At 54.1% G+C, this 14,028-nt stretch overlaps 2 protein-coding genes across 19 annotated transcripts in view; one reads left to right on the forward strand and one right to left on the reverse strand.

Annotated features, from left to right (window-relative positions):
- Positions 1-10,139, forward strand: part of ATG7 (autophagy related 7) — a 274,952-nt gene extending 264,813 nt beyond the window's left edge. For 3 of the 4 annotated variants that reach the window (XM_044933625.2, XM_006077455.4, XR_006547240.2), the window contains one exon: positions 8,344-8,557. Coding sequence is in view for 1 of the 4 variants with exons in the window: in XM_006077455.4 (XP_006077517.1) it covers positions 8,344-8,376 (33 nt within the window). In the remaining 3 variants the exon portion in view is untranslated. Of the gene's footprint in view, positions 1-8,343; positions 8,558-9,438 lie in introns of those variants that run through there. The other variant, XR_006547239.2, reaches the window with a different exon arrangement.
- VGLL4 (vestigial like family member 4) overlaps positions 9,328-14,028 on the reverse strand; it is a 161,462-nt gene continuing 156,761 nt past the window's right edge. For all 15 annotated transcript variants that reach the window (XM_045163867.1, XM_045163874.1, XM_045163864.1 and 12 more), the window contains 2 exons: positions 12,297-12,417; positions 9,328-11,965 (listed from right to left, as the gene is read on the reverse strand). In XM_045163867.1, coding sequence (XP_045019802.1) covers positions 11,700-11,965; positions 12,297-12,417 — 387 coding nt within the window. In that variant the 3' untranslated portion in view covers positions 9,328-11,699. The remainder of the gene's footprint in view (positions 11,966-12,296; positions 12,418-14,028) is intronic.

Consider the following 14,028-nt stretch of genomic DNA (forward strand, 5'->3'; position numbering starts at 1 on the left):
AGCAGAAGATATTAAGAAGAGGATGGCAAGAATACACAGAAGAACTGTACAAAAAAGATCTTCACGACCCAGATAATCACGATGGTATGATCACTCATCTAGAGCCAGACATCCTGGAATGTGAAGTCAAGTGGGCCTTAGAAAGCATCACTACGAACAAAGCTAATGGAGGTGATGGAATTCCAGTTGAGCTATTTCAAATCCTGAAAGATGATGCTGTGAAAGTGCTGCACTCAATATGCCAGCACATTTGGAAAACTCAGCAGTGGCCACAGGACTGGAAAAGGTCAGTGTTCGTTCCAATCCCAAAGAAAGACAATGCCAAAGAAGGCTCAAACTACCGCACAATTGCACTCATCTCACATGCTAGTAAAGTAATGCTCAAAATTCTCCAAGCCAGGCTTCAGCAATACGTGAACCGTGAACTTCCTGATGTTCAAGCTGGTTTTAGAAAAGGCAGAGGAACCAGAGATCAAATTGCCAACATCCGCTGGATCATGGAAAAAGCAAGAGAGTTCCAGAAAAACATCTATTTCTGCTTTATTGACTATGCCAAAGCCTTTGACTGTGTGGATCACAATAAACTGTGGAAACTTCTGAAAGAGATGGGAATACCAGACCACCTGACCTGCCTCTTGAGAAATCTGTATGCAGGTCAACATACAGTTGAAGCAACAGTTAGAACTGGACATGGAACAACAGACTGGTTCCAAATAGGAAAAGCAGTACATCAAGGCTGTATATTGTCACCCTGCTTATTTAACTTATATGCAGAGTACATCATGAGAAACGCTGGACTGGAAGAAACACAAGCTGGAATCAAGATTGCCGGGAGAAATATCAATAACCTCAGATATGCAGATGACACCACCCTTATGGCAGAAAGTGAAGAGGAACTCAAAAGCCTCTTGATGAAGGTGAAAGTGGAGAGTGAAAAAGTTGGCTTAAAGCTCAACATTCAGAAAACGAAGATCATGGCATCCGGTCCCATCCCTTCATGGGAAATAGATGGGGAAACAGTAGAAACAGTGTCAGACTTTATTTTTTTGGGCTCCAAAATCACTGCAGATGGTGACTGCAGCCATGAAATTAAAAGACGCTTACTCCTTGGAAGGAAAGTTATGACCAACCTAGATAGCATATTCAAAAGCAGAGACATTACTTTGCCAACAAAGATTCGTCTAGTCAAGGCTATGGTTTTTCCTGTGGTCATGTATGGATGTGAGAGTTGGACTGTGAAGAAGGCTGAGCGCCGAAGAATTGATGCTTTTGAACTGTGGTGTTGGAGAAGACTCTTGAGAGTCCCTTGGACTGCAAGGAGATCCAACCAGTCCATTCTGAAGGAGTTCAGCCCTGGGATTTCTTTGGAGGGAATGATGCTAAGCTGAAACTCCAGTACTTTGGCCACCTCATACGAAGAGTTGACTCATTGGAAAAGACTCTGATGCTGGGAGGGACTGGGGACAGGAGGAGAAGGGGACGACAGAGGATGAGATGGCTGGATGGCATCACTGACTTGATGGACTTGAGTCTGAGTGAACTCCGGGAGTTGGTGATGGACAGGGAGGCCTGGCGTGCTGCGATTCATGGGGTCACAAAGAGTCGGAAACGACTGAGCGACTGAACTGAACTGAACTGAATGGGTGCAGAGTGCTATCTCCTTGAGGCTTTGCTTTGTGCTGTCCCGAAGCCTAGTGATGATCAAGTGTCTTTTCCGGTGCTTCTCGGCCATCTGTCTGTTTTGGAGGAACGTCTGTTCATTCCTGAGCCCATCTTACGTGTGTGCGCGCTCAGTCGTGTCCGCCTCTGCAACCCTGTGGACTGTAGCCCGCCAGGCTCCTCCGCCCATGGGATTTCCAAGGCCAGGATACTGGAATGGGCTGCCATTTTCTCCTCCAGGGGATCTTCCCGACCCAGGGATCGAACCCGGGTCTCTTGGTTTCCTGCCTGTGCTTTCGGTTATTTTTGTTTTTGGTGTTTTAAATATGCAAAACATTTACTTGATTGTAAAGTGAAAAAGATATGTTCAAAGCAGCCGCGCGTCCATTCCGCCCGCGCCTAAGAGGTAGCCATCTGCTTTAATTTCCAGTGTATGATTCCGTTAGCATCGCTGCACTTTCGTCCGTGGGTCTGAAGGCCTGCGTCCTGGCGGTTTCCCGCAGTACTCGCACTGTGAAGCTCTGGGGCTTTTGCCAATCTGAGTCAGTCTGAGTGATGAGAAACGGTCTGTGTAGCTTTTTTTTTGTAATCACTTTTATTGTAGTGCAGTTTACATGTAGTAAAGCACACCTATTTCAAGTGTGTAGTTTGGTGAGTGTGGCAAACGATCTACTTTCTGTCGCCGCAGATTAGTCTTGCCCTTTGCAGAATTTCCCGTGAATGGATTTATGGAGCGTGCAGTCTTGTGTCCGGAGGCTCCCGTGACTCAGCGGAGTGACCCTGAGATGTGTGCACACGGCTCCGTGCCTTGGAGGCGGGTTCCTTCGATGGTAGGCGGCGTCCGCTGTGTGGTGTCCCTGTTTGTCTCTCAATGGGTTGGGTGTAGGCTGCGCCTGCTACAAACCAAGCCTGCTGTGAACCTTCTGGCACAATCCTTTTGCAAGCCTGTGTTTGTGCCCTGTGGGGGCACAGGGGAGCTGTGCGTGTGGGCTCCCCATCTCCAGGCCTTCCCCCGGAGCGGCCGTGCCCCTTCCAGCCCCACCAGCAGCGCTGGCTGAGCTCCGGCCGCCCCGCCCTCCGTTCTCACCAACCATCGGCGTTGCCAGCCACAGGTTTTCACCTCGGCCATTCCAGAAGGCGAGGGGCGCTGGCTCTTCGTGGCTTGCTTCCTTTCTTAAAAGATGTTTACTGGAATGTAGCTGACTTACGTTGTCATATTAGCTTCAGGGGCAGTGATGTAAGTCACTTCTACATACACCCACTCTTATTTTAGATGCTTTCGCCATGTGGACACCACCGAGTGCTGAGTGGAGTTCCCTGAGCTGTGCAGCAGGCCCTGTTAGCTAGCTTTTACATGTAGTCCTGTGTATACGTCAGTCCTCATGTCCGAATTTATCCTTCCCACGCCCGTTCCCCTCTGGTAACCTACTTACTTGGGAAAGTAAGTCCCTTACTCGTGACTCTTCTGTTTTGTAAGTAAGTTCACCTGTACCGTTTTCTTTAGATTCCACGTATTTTAATAGGTGATGTGATGTTCGTCGTTCTCTGGCCGACTTCACTCAGTATGAGGATCTCTAGGTCCATCCATGCTGCTGTAGATGGCGTTATTTCGTTTTCTGTGACTAATACTCCGTCGCATGTATGTGCCATATCTTCTTTACACACTCCTCCACCAGCGGAGGAGGATGTCTACGACATCTTGGCTGTTGTAAATAATGCTGCTGTGAACACTGGGGTGTGTGTGTCTTTTCGAATTAGTTTTCTCCAGATAGATGCCCAGGAGCTGGATTGTTGGATCCTAAGTTTCTATATTTAGGGTTTTTTTCTGGGATTATACCTGCTTCACAGTGTCGTGTTGGTGTCTGCTGCACAGCAGGGAGTCAGCTCTGTGCACGCACCCCTCCCCTTCCTCTCAAGCCCCCTCGCTCGCATCCCTCCGGGCTGTCCCGGGGCTCCGGGCTGAGCGCCCCGGGCTGCACTGCAGCTTCCCACAGCTCTGCCTCTCACGCGGGCCGTGTGCACGTCAGCGCTGCCCTCTCAGTCTGTCCCAGCACCTCCCCATGGTGCCCACAGGTCTGTTCTCGACGTCTGTGTCTCTTTTACTGCCCTGCAAATAGAGTCATACCATCTTTCTAGATTGCATGTGTGTGTGCGCGCGCATTCAGTGATGTCCGACACTTTGCAACCCCATGGACTGTAGCCTGCCAGCTTCCTCTGTCCATGGAATTTTCCAGGGAAGAAATACTAGAGGGGGTAGCCGCTTCCCACTCTCGGGGATCTTCCCACGTCTTCCCAGGGATCGAACCCGCGTCTCCTGCATCTCCTGGACTGGCAGGTGGGTTATTCACTAGTGCGCCACCTGGGAAGACTGCATACGTATGCATTAATACATATTTTTCTCTTTCTGACTCATTTCACTCTGTATGACAGACTCTAGGTTCATTCTTGTCATTACAAAGAATCCAATTTCATTCCCCTTTCATGACCGAGTGATATCCCATTGTTTTTGAGTACCGCATCTTCTCTGTCCATTCACCTGTGGATAGACATGTAGGTCGCTTCCGTGTCCTGGGGACTGTGAGTAGAGCTGTGGTGAACGTTGCGGGTGCATGTATCTCTGGGAAGTATGGTCCTCACGGGGCACATATGCCCAGGAGTGGGACTGCTGGATCATACGGTAATCCGATTTTTAGTTTCTTAAGGAACCTCCATACTGTTCTCTATAGACGTGGCACCAGTTTCCTGCCACCAGCAGTACCGGGGGGGCCCTTTCTCCGCACCCTCTCCGGCAGTTGTAGAGTTTTGACAGTGGCTGTCCTGGCCAGCGGGAGGTGATGCCTCACTGTGGTTTGGATTCATGCGTCTCTAACGGTGATGTCGGCTACACAGCCCATGGGGTCGCACGGAGTCAGACATGACTGAGCGACTTCACTTTCACTTTTCACTTTCATGCACTGGAGAAGGAAATGGCAACCCACTCCAGCATTCTTGCCTGGAGAATCCCAGGGATGGGGGAGCCTGGTGGGCTGCCATCTGTGGGGTCGCAGAGAGTTGGACATGACTTAGCAGCAGCAGTGATGTCGAGCATCTCTGCAAGTGCCCTCCAGCCATCTCGTTGTGGTTTACATTTGCACTTCCCTGGACACTAAGGATGCTGAGCATCTTTTCAGGTTCTTATCAGTACTATATTTCCTCTGCTTTTAAATATCTGGTGAATCTTCCCCATGTTAAAAAAAAATCAGATTACTTGTCTCTTTATTACTGAGCTGGAAGAGTTCTTTGTATATTTTGATACACTTCCTCTTTATGTACAGCGTGGCTGTTTGCCTGTGGCCTGCCTTTTCAGTTTCATGGTGGTATCTTTCAGAGACGTTCTGAAAACTGTGTCCTACAAAGCTTTAGCATTTCTTTTACTCTAAGTAAGGCTGAACACCTTATGTATTGAAGCTATTTACAAGTCTTTTTCTGTAAACTGCCCGTGTCTTTGGCCTATTTTTCTTTTTTTAATCAGTTTATTGGTTTTTACCTCCTTGATTTTAGAAGAGCTTTTTCACACATGAGGGGCTGGTACAGGCTTATGTTTTCACCCAGTGTGTGTCACGTCTTTTCAGCTCTGCTTCCAGAGCTTTTCCAGCAGAGTTCCTCCTGTGTGTTTTTACATAATCCGTGTATCTGTTTCTGTTGTTCATAGACTTTAATTATAGGCTGCCCACTCCCAGGTTATGCAGAAATTCACCCATGTTTGCATCTAGTATTTGAACAGTTTTTTTACCTTCAAGTGATGTAAAAAAAAATTTTAGTCTCTGCTCCACTTGGAGTTGATTTGGATATACAGTGAGGCGTGGAATCAATCTTATGTTTTTGGAAATGACTCTCCAGTGGTCCTTATATCATTTAAAAGCTCATATTTTTCTAATGATTTGAGATCACATTTCCCAGACCTTTATGGTTAAAACAGTAGATTTCCACATGTCTTTGGACATGCTATCCTGTCCTGTTTCTCGGCCATTTGGTTCCCCTGGCCCATCTGCCTGTGGTTCTGCTGCCGCAATGTCTAAATTACAGATTTGATGATGTTCAAACGCAGTGTAGGGGAGCCTCCTCGCTGTTCTTTTCATACTCAAAGGGTCCCTTATTTTTTTTTCCACATAAACTTAAAACCAGCTTGTCTAGCTCCAGGAAAGATACTGGAGTTTTTTAAAAATTGGGATTGTGTTAGATTTACGTTTACTCAGGAAAGGGGACATCTTTGCTGACGCGGACTTGCCCCGTGCAGAACCACAGGGTGCGTCCCCATTTCTCCCAGGGTGCTTTCACGCAGGTCTCGTGAGGACTGTTCTGAAGTTTTTCCATAGACATGTTGTACATTTTACGTCAGGTTTACTTCCCAGGACTTGACCTCTTTCCCTGCTCTTATACTGGGTTCCTCTCGCTCATCATGTTTTCTAACTGGATGCTGTCTGTGTACAGGAAGGCTGTGACTGAGTCGTTAATTTGGTATCTTCCTATGTTACTGAATACTCATTATTGTCTGTACTCATCGAAGCATTTTCTTGGGTTTTCTAAGTAAACTTGCATCATCTTACAAAAACATCATTTATCTCTTCCTTAGGCTACAGGGATTTTTAAAGCTTTGTGTTACATATTGCCAAATCTCTGGCACCAATTTATACTTCTCTTGCAAGTGTTTATTCACACCCTTGCCAGCACTTAGCGTTAAGATTTTTTAAATCTTTGTCAATTTCTTACCACCTTTATTCATTAAGAGCACATTCACAGGCCCCTTCTGACTACAGGCAGAGTGCTCTGTAGACGACAATCAGGACAACCCTGCCTACAACCTACAGGCCTACTCTGACTACCGTCAGTGTCAAGTATAAGCACAGTGGTCTTGGAGATGTAGGCAGAGGCTCCTGCAGGCTCTAGACGGACTGGTCTGCAGTCTGTAGGTAGAGTGGTGCTGGGATTATAGGCAGCATGGTCCTCAGACCGTAGGCAGTCTTTCAGCAGAGTACAGGCAATGCGGTCCTGTATACTCTAGAGAGTGGTCTTGGAGACCACAGTCAGGACCACTCTGACCAAATCTACCAACCCACAGACTGTAGCCCACGTAAACCCTTCGTGGTCCGCAGACTGCATTTGTCCTCGGAATTGGTACTGCTTGTGTCTTGACCATCTCCCCTTTCCTCCAGGCCCTGCCATCCATTGTTTAGCCTCTGGTTCTGTGAGTTTGGCTTTTTTTTAGCATCTATATGTTAAGTCTTATGATATGTTTGTTGATCCTGAAATTTCTTGGGGTTCACAATTCAGACTCCCTCCAGAGAGCAGCCAATGGCAGAGGATGGGCTGCCCTCTCATAGAAACCCCATCTTGGGCTTAGAGAAGGATGCCTAATGCCACCTCCCCTTCAGCAGAGTCCCAGCGTCCCTTGGGTGCCTTACTTGTACCCCCGAACCTTCTGGGCAGGGCCTGGACCCCTCCGCACCACCCATGCTCAGGCCTGCTGTCTCCCCTGCTAATTGCAGAGGCCCTTCCCCACTAGACCACACAGTAGGGCGACAGAGTGGGTCGTGTCCCCCTCCCAGGACCCGCTCCCCGTGCCCCGAGCCTGGGCAGGGGGGTGGAACATCCTGACCTGCGGGGTCACTGCCGCCCACCTTGATCTGGTCGCGGCCCCCTCTTTATTCTCCTAACCCCCGCTCCCCTGTGCTCCCAGCCCCGCTCCTTACTTGCTGTGTGACCCAGGGCTAACTGATGCCCCTCTCTGAGCCAGTTTCCGCCGGTATCCCACGGGCTGTCGTGAGTCGTGGAGGAGGGAGCCTCTGGCTTCACGTGGCACGGGGAGGGCTCCACAGGCGTGTGTGTACACGGAATGAGAGCGAAGAGTAAGTGCACAACGAGCCCTCTAACAGCTCTTCCCACCGCAGGTGGTGGGAACCGGGGCAGCGTTGGGTGCAGCCTCTGTTGGAATGGCACCCACACCCCCCTGCGCCCCCCAAGTCCCACCCAACAGGGCAGGCCCAAGCCTGCTCTGAGCCGGGGGAGCCCAGCCTCTGCATGTGGTCCTCGCGCCTTCAGACAGCGGGGCCTTCGTAGTCTCACTGCAGCGTGCTCGGGCAGCAGGGGGTGGGCACCAGGGAGGGGTATGTGTGAGGCACACCCACCACCAGCGCTCGGCCCCAGGCAGTGGTCCTCGGAGGACATGTCCTTCTTGCAGTATGTTCTCCATGGTCCCCACACTGACAGCCAAGCCGCTGTGGATGTCGATGTTTACCTTGGCTGCGCCTCCCTGCCTCCCAGGCCAGCCTCCTGTAAACACCACGTTCCTTCTCTCAGCTCTCTGAGCACGGAGGTGGCCTTTTGCAACCAATTCTAGGAATTTGGAAAGTCTGTGGGGCTAGGGTCAGGGACGAGCCCCTCCCAGGGTGTGGGGAGCCCCCGGGGCCCCTGAGCTCCTCTCGATCCTCGGGGTCAGCAGCGAGGGCCGCCTCAGGAAGGCCGACAGGATCCACGCGGCAGAGCCCGGCCACACCCCAGCGGCCCCCGGGTGCCCGGCTCCCTGGTTTCCTTCCACGAGAAGCAGGGCGGCGCTTCGGTGGAGATGGGGGGCCGGGGCCGCAGCCACGCGGCTCTGAGACAGCCCCGTGGCGGGCGGACACTGAGCGTCTCCCCTTCTCCACGCAGATCTGGGACATGAGTGACGACGAGACCATCTGACACGCGCCTTGCGCTCCGAGGCCGCCGCCCCAGGACTGCGACACGGCCCTGCGTCCCCACCGCTAGAGGCCTGGCCTGCCTCCATGCCGGGAGCCGCTGGCGTCCTCCGTTCTGACAGCTCCTCATCCCACCGGTTCTGAGCTCAATAATAACCTTGGCTACGGCACTGCCGGTGACCTGGGACTTGGTCCCCTTCACGAGCGGTTCTTTCTTTTGGAGGGGGGGGCCGCGCTCCTCCTGGCCGGGACCCCCGTGGGGGAAGTGACGGCGGGGGGCAGGTGGCCAAGAGACCCATGGGGAGCAAGAAGCCGGCTCCTTTCAGCAGCCTTTGTGGGGGCTGCGGCCCCAGCCTGGCCGGCTGGAGGGGAGGTGGGACAGAAGGGGCCACGCCGGCCCAGGGAAGCTGACCTCCAGGGACGCAGGCTGCAGCTCCCCACCTCCGCTGCACTAGGGGAAGGAGACCGGGCTCCTTCCTTGGAGCTGCCCGGGCGGGGCCCTCCTGCCCTGGGGCCTCCGGAGGCCCAGAGAAAGCCCAGACCTCACCGGAGGGCCTGCTCCCAGGTCCCACCTCCGCCTGGAGGCCCCAACTCCAGGAGGGGCAGAGTGGGTGGTGGGTCTGCCTCCATGCAGCCAGGGGGATGGTCAGAGGATTTGGGGGAGGCGCCCTGCTGGGGTCACTCAGGCTGATTTTACTCTTCCTCCTGGGGCTGCGCCTCTGTGGCCGCCACCGAGCAGGGCATGGAAGCCAGGAGCGGGGGCCCTTTTATCTTGGGCAAGGAAGCAAAGTCAATGATGAGTCTTGAGTTGGGTTGCTGTAGGTTTTAAATGATGCTTCTCTTTGAGAGTTGAAAATTAGTTTTCCAGCCGACGTGGGGCTTAAACCGGAGGCCACTGGACCCCAGGCACTGAGCCCACCCCACCATCCCCAGGGCCCAAGGATCACCCTGACAGTTTGTGGTTTAAGAGCACTTTATTATTGTTCTTAAGGCTACTTTTAAGTACAAAAAAAAGATGGCCTGCCAAACCTTTTTTTTTTTTTTTTTTCTCTTCTTCTTCTTCCAGGAAAAACAGGCCACAGAGAATGGTATATTACAGATTTACAAACATGGAGAGAATGGTCTGAACGCACTGCGGATGGCCTGGCTCTGTGGAGAACCTCTCTGTGCCCTGAGGCCGGGGAGTGTCCCCCTGCCCGGGGCCCCTCCCAGCAGGGACCCGGCCCTTGGCGCTCCGGTTCCCCCTCCCCAGCGATGTCCTCGCTGGCAGGCGCCCGCCGAGCCTGTTCTGCACAGAGCCGCAGGCAGTGGGTCGTTTTCCTGGGCAACGCTCAGTAGCCTGTAGCAATAACAAACTAGTGGCTATTAAGGCAGATGCAGTGTTCTCATAGAATAACTGTGTTCCTGCACTTTTACAGACAAATCTAAGACGAAAAAAAAAAAAAAGATCAACTTTTTTTTCCAAACAAAAAAAAAAATATGAATGATTACAATAGGAAAAGGGAAAAATTAAATAGCTACATATCATTAACAAATTAATTGTTCTTCAAAAAATACCTACAAATTTCTCTGTACATTCTTTACGCACAGCGTAATGATGGTCTTAAAGTTACCTATATAAAAAAAGTGTTCTTGATGATTTTTTTTTTTTCCTACAGAAAATATAGGGGCCTGGATGCAAAAGCCTGGAAGCCCAGTGAAGTGGGAGGGAAATGCGTGCGGGGTTGGGGGGGGGGGGGGGGGCGGGCGCGACGCCTTCCTCCTGCCTCTTCAAAGACCTGCAGCCCCAGGAACCCAACGCCCGCCTGGTCACCCAGTGCCAACTGTGTAAAAGTCACCAGCCAACCTGTATCTTTCTCCTACTGACGACCAGGCCAGGAGGCACCCAGAGCCCTGGTGGGCGGGGCGGGAGGCGGCGCCCGGGAGGGGCCGGGGCCCAAGAAAAGGTTCCCGGACACAAAAGCAGCTGTCGAACATCCACAGCTGGGTCTGTCATGCTTGCTTCTTCGCCTAATTCCTAGTTAGTAGCTATGACTATAGCAAACGATAATAAATGCAGTAATAACTGTATAAAGTCAGAGGAATGTATACTGCCTTGGCCCCAGCGTACGAGAGGAAGCACACAAAAACACCGCGTCAGATTGTCGGGAATCGGCTGTCCGGCCAAGGGAGCAGAGCAGTTTCTGTATCAAGAGGGAAGCTGGGAGACACCAGTCCCAACTCCCCTGGGAGCGCGGGAGCAGGCAGGGAGGCAGAAAATAGCCGATGCTGTCAGCCTGCGGCCACCGCTCCAGCATCCTACTCAGCCGCCGACCAGCCACTCGCCCGCCCGCGTCCAGGGCCTGCCAGGGAGTAACGTGGACATCAAATACAAATCTTAGAGTACAACTGTACCAGCAGTAAGTATATCTAGGACTGTAACTGACAAAAATAAAACGCATTCTGAAAAGAAGCTAGTTAAGTATTAAGGATTTTTTTGTTTACTGTCTATACAGTTAATAGAAACCAGCTATTTTTATCCATTAAAACATGCATCACTGTTTAAAGCACTACAGGCTCCTCCAACTTCAGCTCTAGCCTAACAAACTGCAGTGTTCAGAAAAGGTAAAATGCCCGTGATTGGTAAGAGTCTGCAGTCCAGTTGCAAGCACCTGAAATCTAGACAGAGAAAGACCTATAACCTGCATGAGACTTCCCCTTTCCAAAGCGGTTTTGTCTAAATTAAAAAACAACAAAAAACACAAATGGTCACAAATGTCATCCTGAAACCCTCTGTTTCTCAGCAGTTTGCCCTCAGAGCACCAGCGTCTCGCACAAAGCTGTCAGGCAGGCCACTCGAGTCCTCCTCCCATAGTGCAAATCAGACACGACAGTCCTGTTCTCTTCAAGTAGACGCACACACACAAGCACGCACACACGCAGGCTGGAAGCGGAGCCGCACACGCCCGGGTCTCGAGAAGCGAACGAAAAAGCACAGAGCATCTGGGTCGCCAGTGGCCTGGCCTGTGACTGAGAAAGCGCGAGCCGTGGCGACCCGGCCTCGCGGGGCGCTGACCTGGTCCAGGCGTCTTTGGTAACCGAGGCGGGCGTGCGCGGACAAGAGGTGCCCCGCGCGGCGCCGCCAGCGTGTCTGAGGGCCCCGAGGACGAAGACTAAGCAAGTAACGAAACACAACAGAAACCCCACCACTTGGTTTTTGCGAATAAACCACCCCTCCCTCTCCCACCAAATTTTTTCCCCCAATTTTTCCATTTTTTTTAAGCACTGACTGTTCAAAGCTCAGGCAAACCATGCAGATGGAAGTGGTGTCGGAGGGTGGTGCTCCCTTCAGGAGACCACGGACGGGGAATGGCTGTGGCTGACCATGTGGGCCGAGGGGCTGGCGGGCTGGCCCCGGCGCGAGGCCGACTCGGGGCTGCTGGAAGCGCCGTCCTTGGCCGCCTTGATCTGGAGCCACGTGTCACCCAGGGCCTTGGCGAAGTGGTCGTCCACGGAGCCCGTGATGGACACGGAGTTGGGGGCCGGCTCTGGCTCCTTGTAGTTCTTGCCCAGGCTCCGGCGGAAGTGCTCCTCCACCACGGGGTCGCAGGTGGCTGGAGGACAGTGGGGGGATGGCAGTCAGAGCGGGGACCGCACAGAGGGTGACCCCGGCGCGGGTCCCGTCTCTGCGCCTGCTGCCCGGGGCCGTGCGCGCGCACGTTCACGCACACAGGGCGGTGGTGACGACCACCCTGAGGCCGGACTTGGGGGGGGCCTGGAGGGCGGGGCCCACTGGGCTGCTCCCCCCGCCCAGCCCGGCGCCTTTGTGCTGGGACAATGCCTCCCTCCACAGGGGCCCCGAGGCCGCCGTTCCGGGAACAGGAGGGGAAGGGGTGCTGAGTCCCCCGCCCTGTTGGGGGGTGGGGGGCACGCGTGGGCACTCACAGCTCGGGGTCCGCCGGTAGCTGGCTGGGCCGGCCGCACAGCCGCTGTGCGCCACTGGGCAGTGCGAGAGGTTGCAGTTGCGGGCGCTGGCGGAGGCGCACGTGATCACCGAGGGCCGATTCTGCGGGGGAGGCTGGTGTGAGTGGCGAGCACGGGGAGGGGGGCGATGCGGACCCCACCCGGCCACCCCCCCCCTTGAGTTCCAACCCCGCTCCGAGGCAGGACGGCCACCCCCGTGCCCTTCAGCCTGGCCGGGCACTCACTGAACCGGGAGAGCCCCCATCAGTGCGCATGGGGCCTTCTCCCCAGCACCCCTTTCCCGCCGAGCACCGCCCCCCCCCCCCCAAGACCTCTCCAGGCCCAAAGGCAGATCTGGTCAAGCCCCTCCCCCGCCTCGTGGTTCCCACTCTGAAGCTCAAGGACCCAAATCCACAGTGAAGAAGCGCCGAGGAGGTGTGCCGGGCCCGCTCTGAGCAGCAGCCATGTGAGTCGCCGAGCGGGGGACAGAGGCTCGGCTGCTGGGCTGAAATGAGACGGTCACCGAGTAGGGAGACCAGCGGGCAGACGGCAGGGGGAGGGCCCCTGCAAAGGGACACCCAGAGTGTGTCCCCCAGACCCCAGAGATTCTGAGCCATTCTAGGACCTTCCAAGATACTCCCAGTTCTGCTCATCTCTATTCCGACCATGCAAGTGACGACTGAGATGGAGGAGCCTCTCCCAGTGTATGAGTCACACACCAGCGTTACCCTGTTGGCCTTCCCCAAGACCACCACGCTGCCTGCCTGGCAACCTCCACCTGCCCTTCAAGACCCTGTTCAAGTACCTCCTCTGTGAGGCATGAAGCCACCCCCGAGCAGGGACCCTACCAGACATCCCCTGACCTGGACGAAAACACCTGTGAGCCAACCTCACTCTCAGGCTGCAGCCAGGAAGGGTCCTGATAGCCCCCGACAAGACAGAGGTGGCCAGACAGCTCGCAGGAGCTGGGTGTCAGCCGAGGCCGAGTGACGGCAGCAGGTCAGCAAGGGGATCGGGGCTTGTCCACCCCTGGCATTCCCGTCACGAGCTGGGACGGTAGCTCCTGTGGAGGCCTGCAGAGCAGACCTTCCAGGGATGGGAAGTGGGCAGGTCTGTGATGCAGATCGGGCTCCATTTGAGAGAGCAGGCGTGTGCTCCGGGTCTAACAAGGAACAGCACACACCCGAGCTGAGAGGTGAGGCTGAGCAGCAGCAGCCTGGGAACAAAGACCTCGGGGCTTTACTGATGGTTCTGCAAGTCGGCAGCGGAGCAGAGCCACCAGGAGCCGATGTGACGCCTTGCCGTGGGGACAGAAACAGTGGAAAGGAGGGAACGTGGCTCTGAGACTCGGAGGGCCTCGGAGAACGAGGTGCCCGCTCGTTAGGCAGGACCTTCATTCACCTTCTAAGCTCGTTTTGTGAAATGGGAAGAATAGGACCTGACGGGCTTGGAGCGCGCCCTAAGATGGGTCTGGGGGCCTGGCCGTGGTCAGGTCCAGGCATCCTGTCGCTTCTGGAGGGTCTGTTCAAACCGCTGAGTCTGTGCTCTCCCCACATGCCTTCGCTGAGTAACCTGCCCCCCACCCTCCAGACGGGGCTGCGGCTAAGGCGGGAGGAGACGGGGGGAACTTGGGAGCTGGGGGACAGCCACGCCAAGCTGGCCATGCGATCCATACGCAGCGAGAGAGAAGGATGCAGAGATGGCCTGGAGCCAG

Source organism: Bubalus bubalis, chromosome 21, assembly GCF_019923935.1.
Source record: "Bubalus bubalis isolate 160015118507 breed Murrah chromosome 21, NDDB_SH_1, whole genome shotgun sequence".
NCBI classification, from domain to species: Eukaryota; Metazoa; Chordata; class Mammalia; order Artiodactyla; family Bovidae; genus Bubalus; species Bubalus bubalis.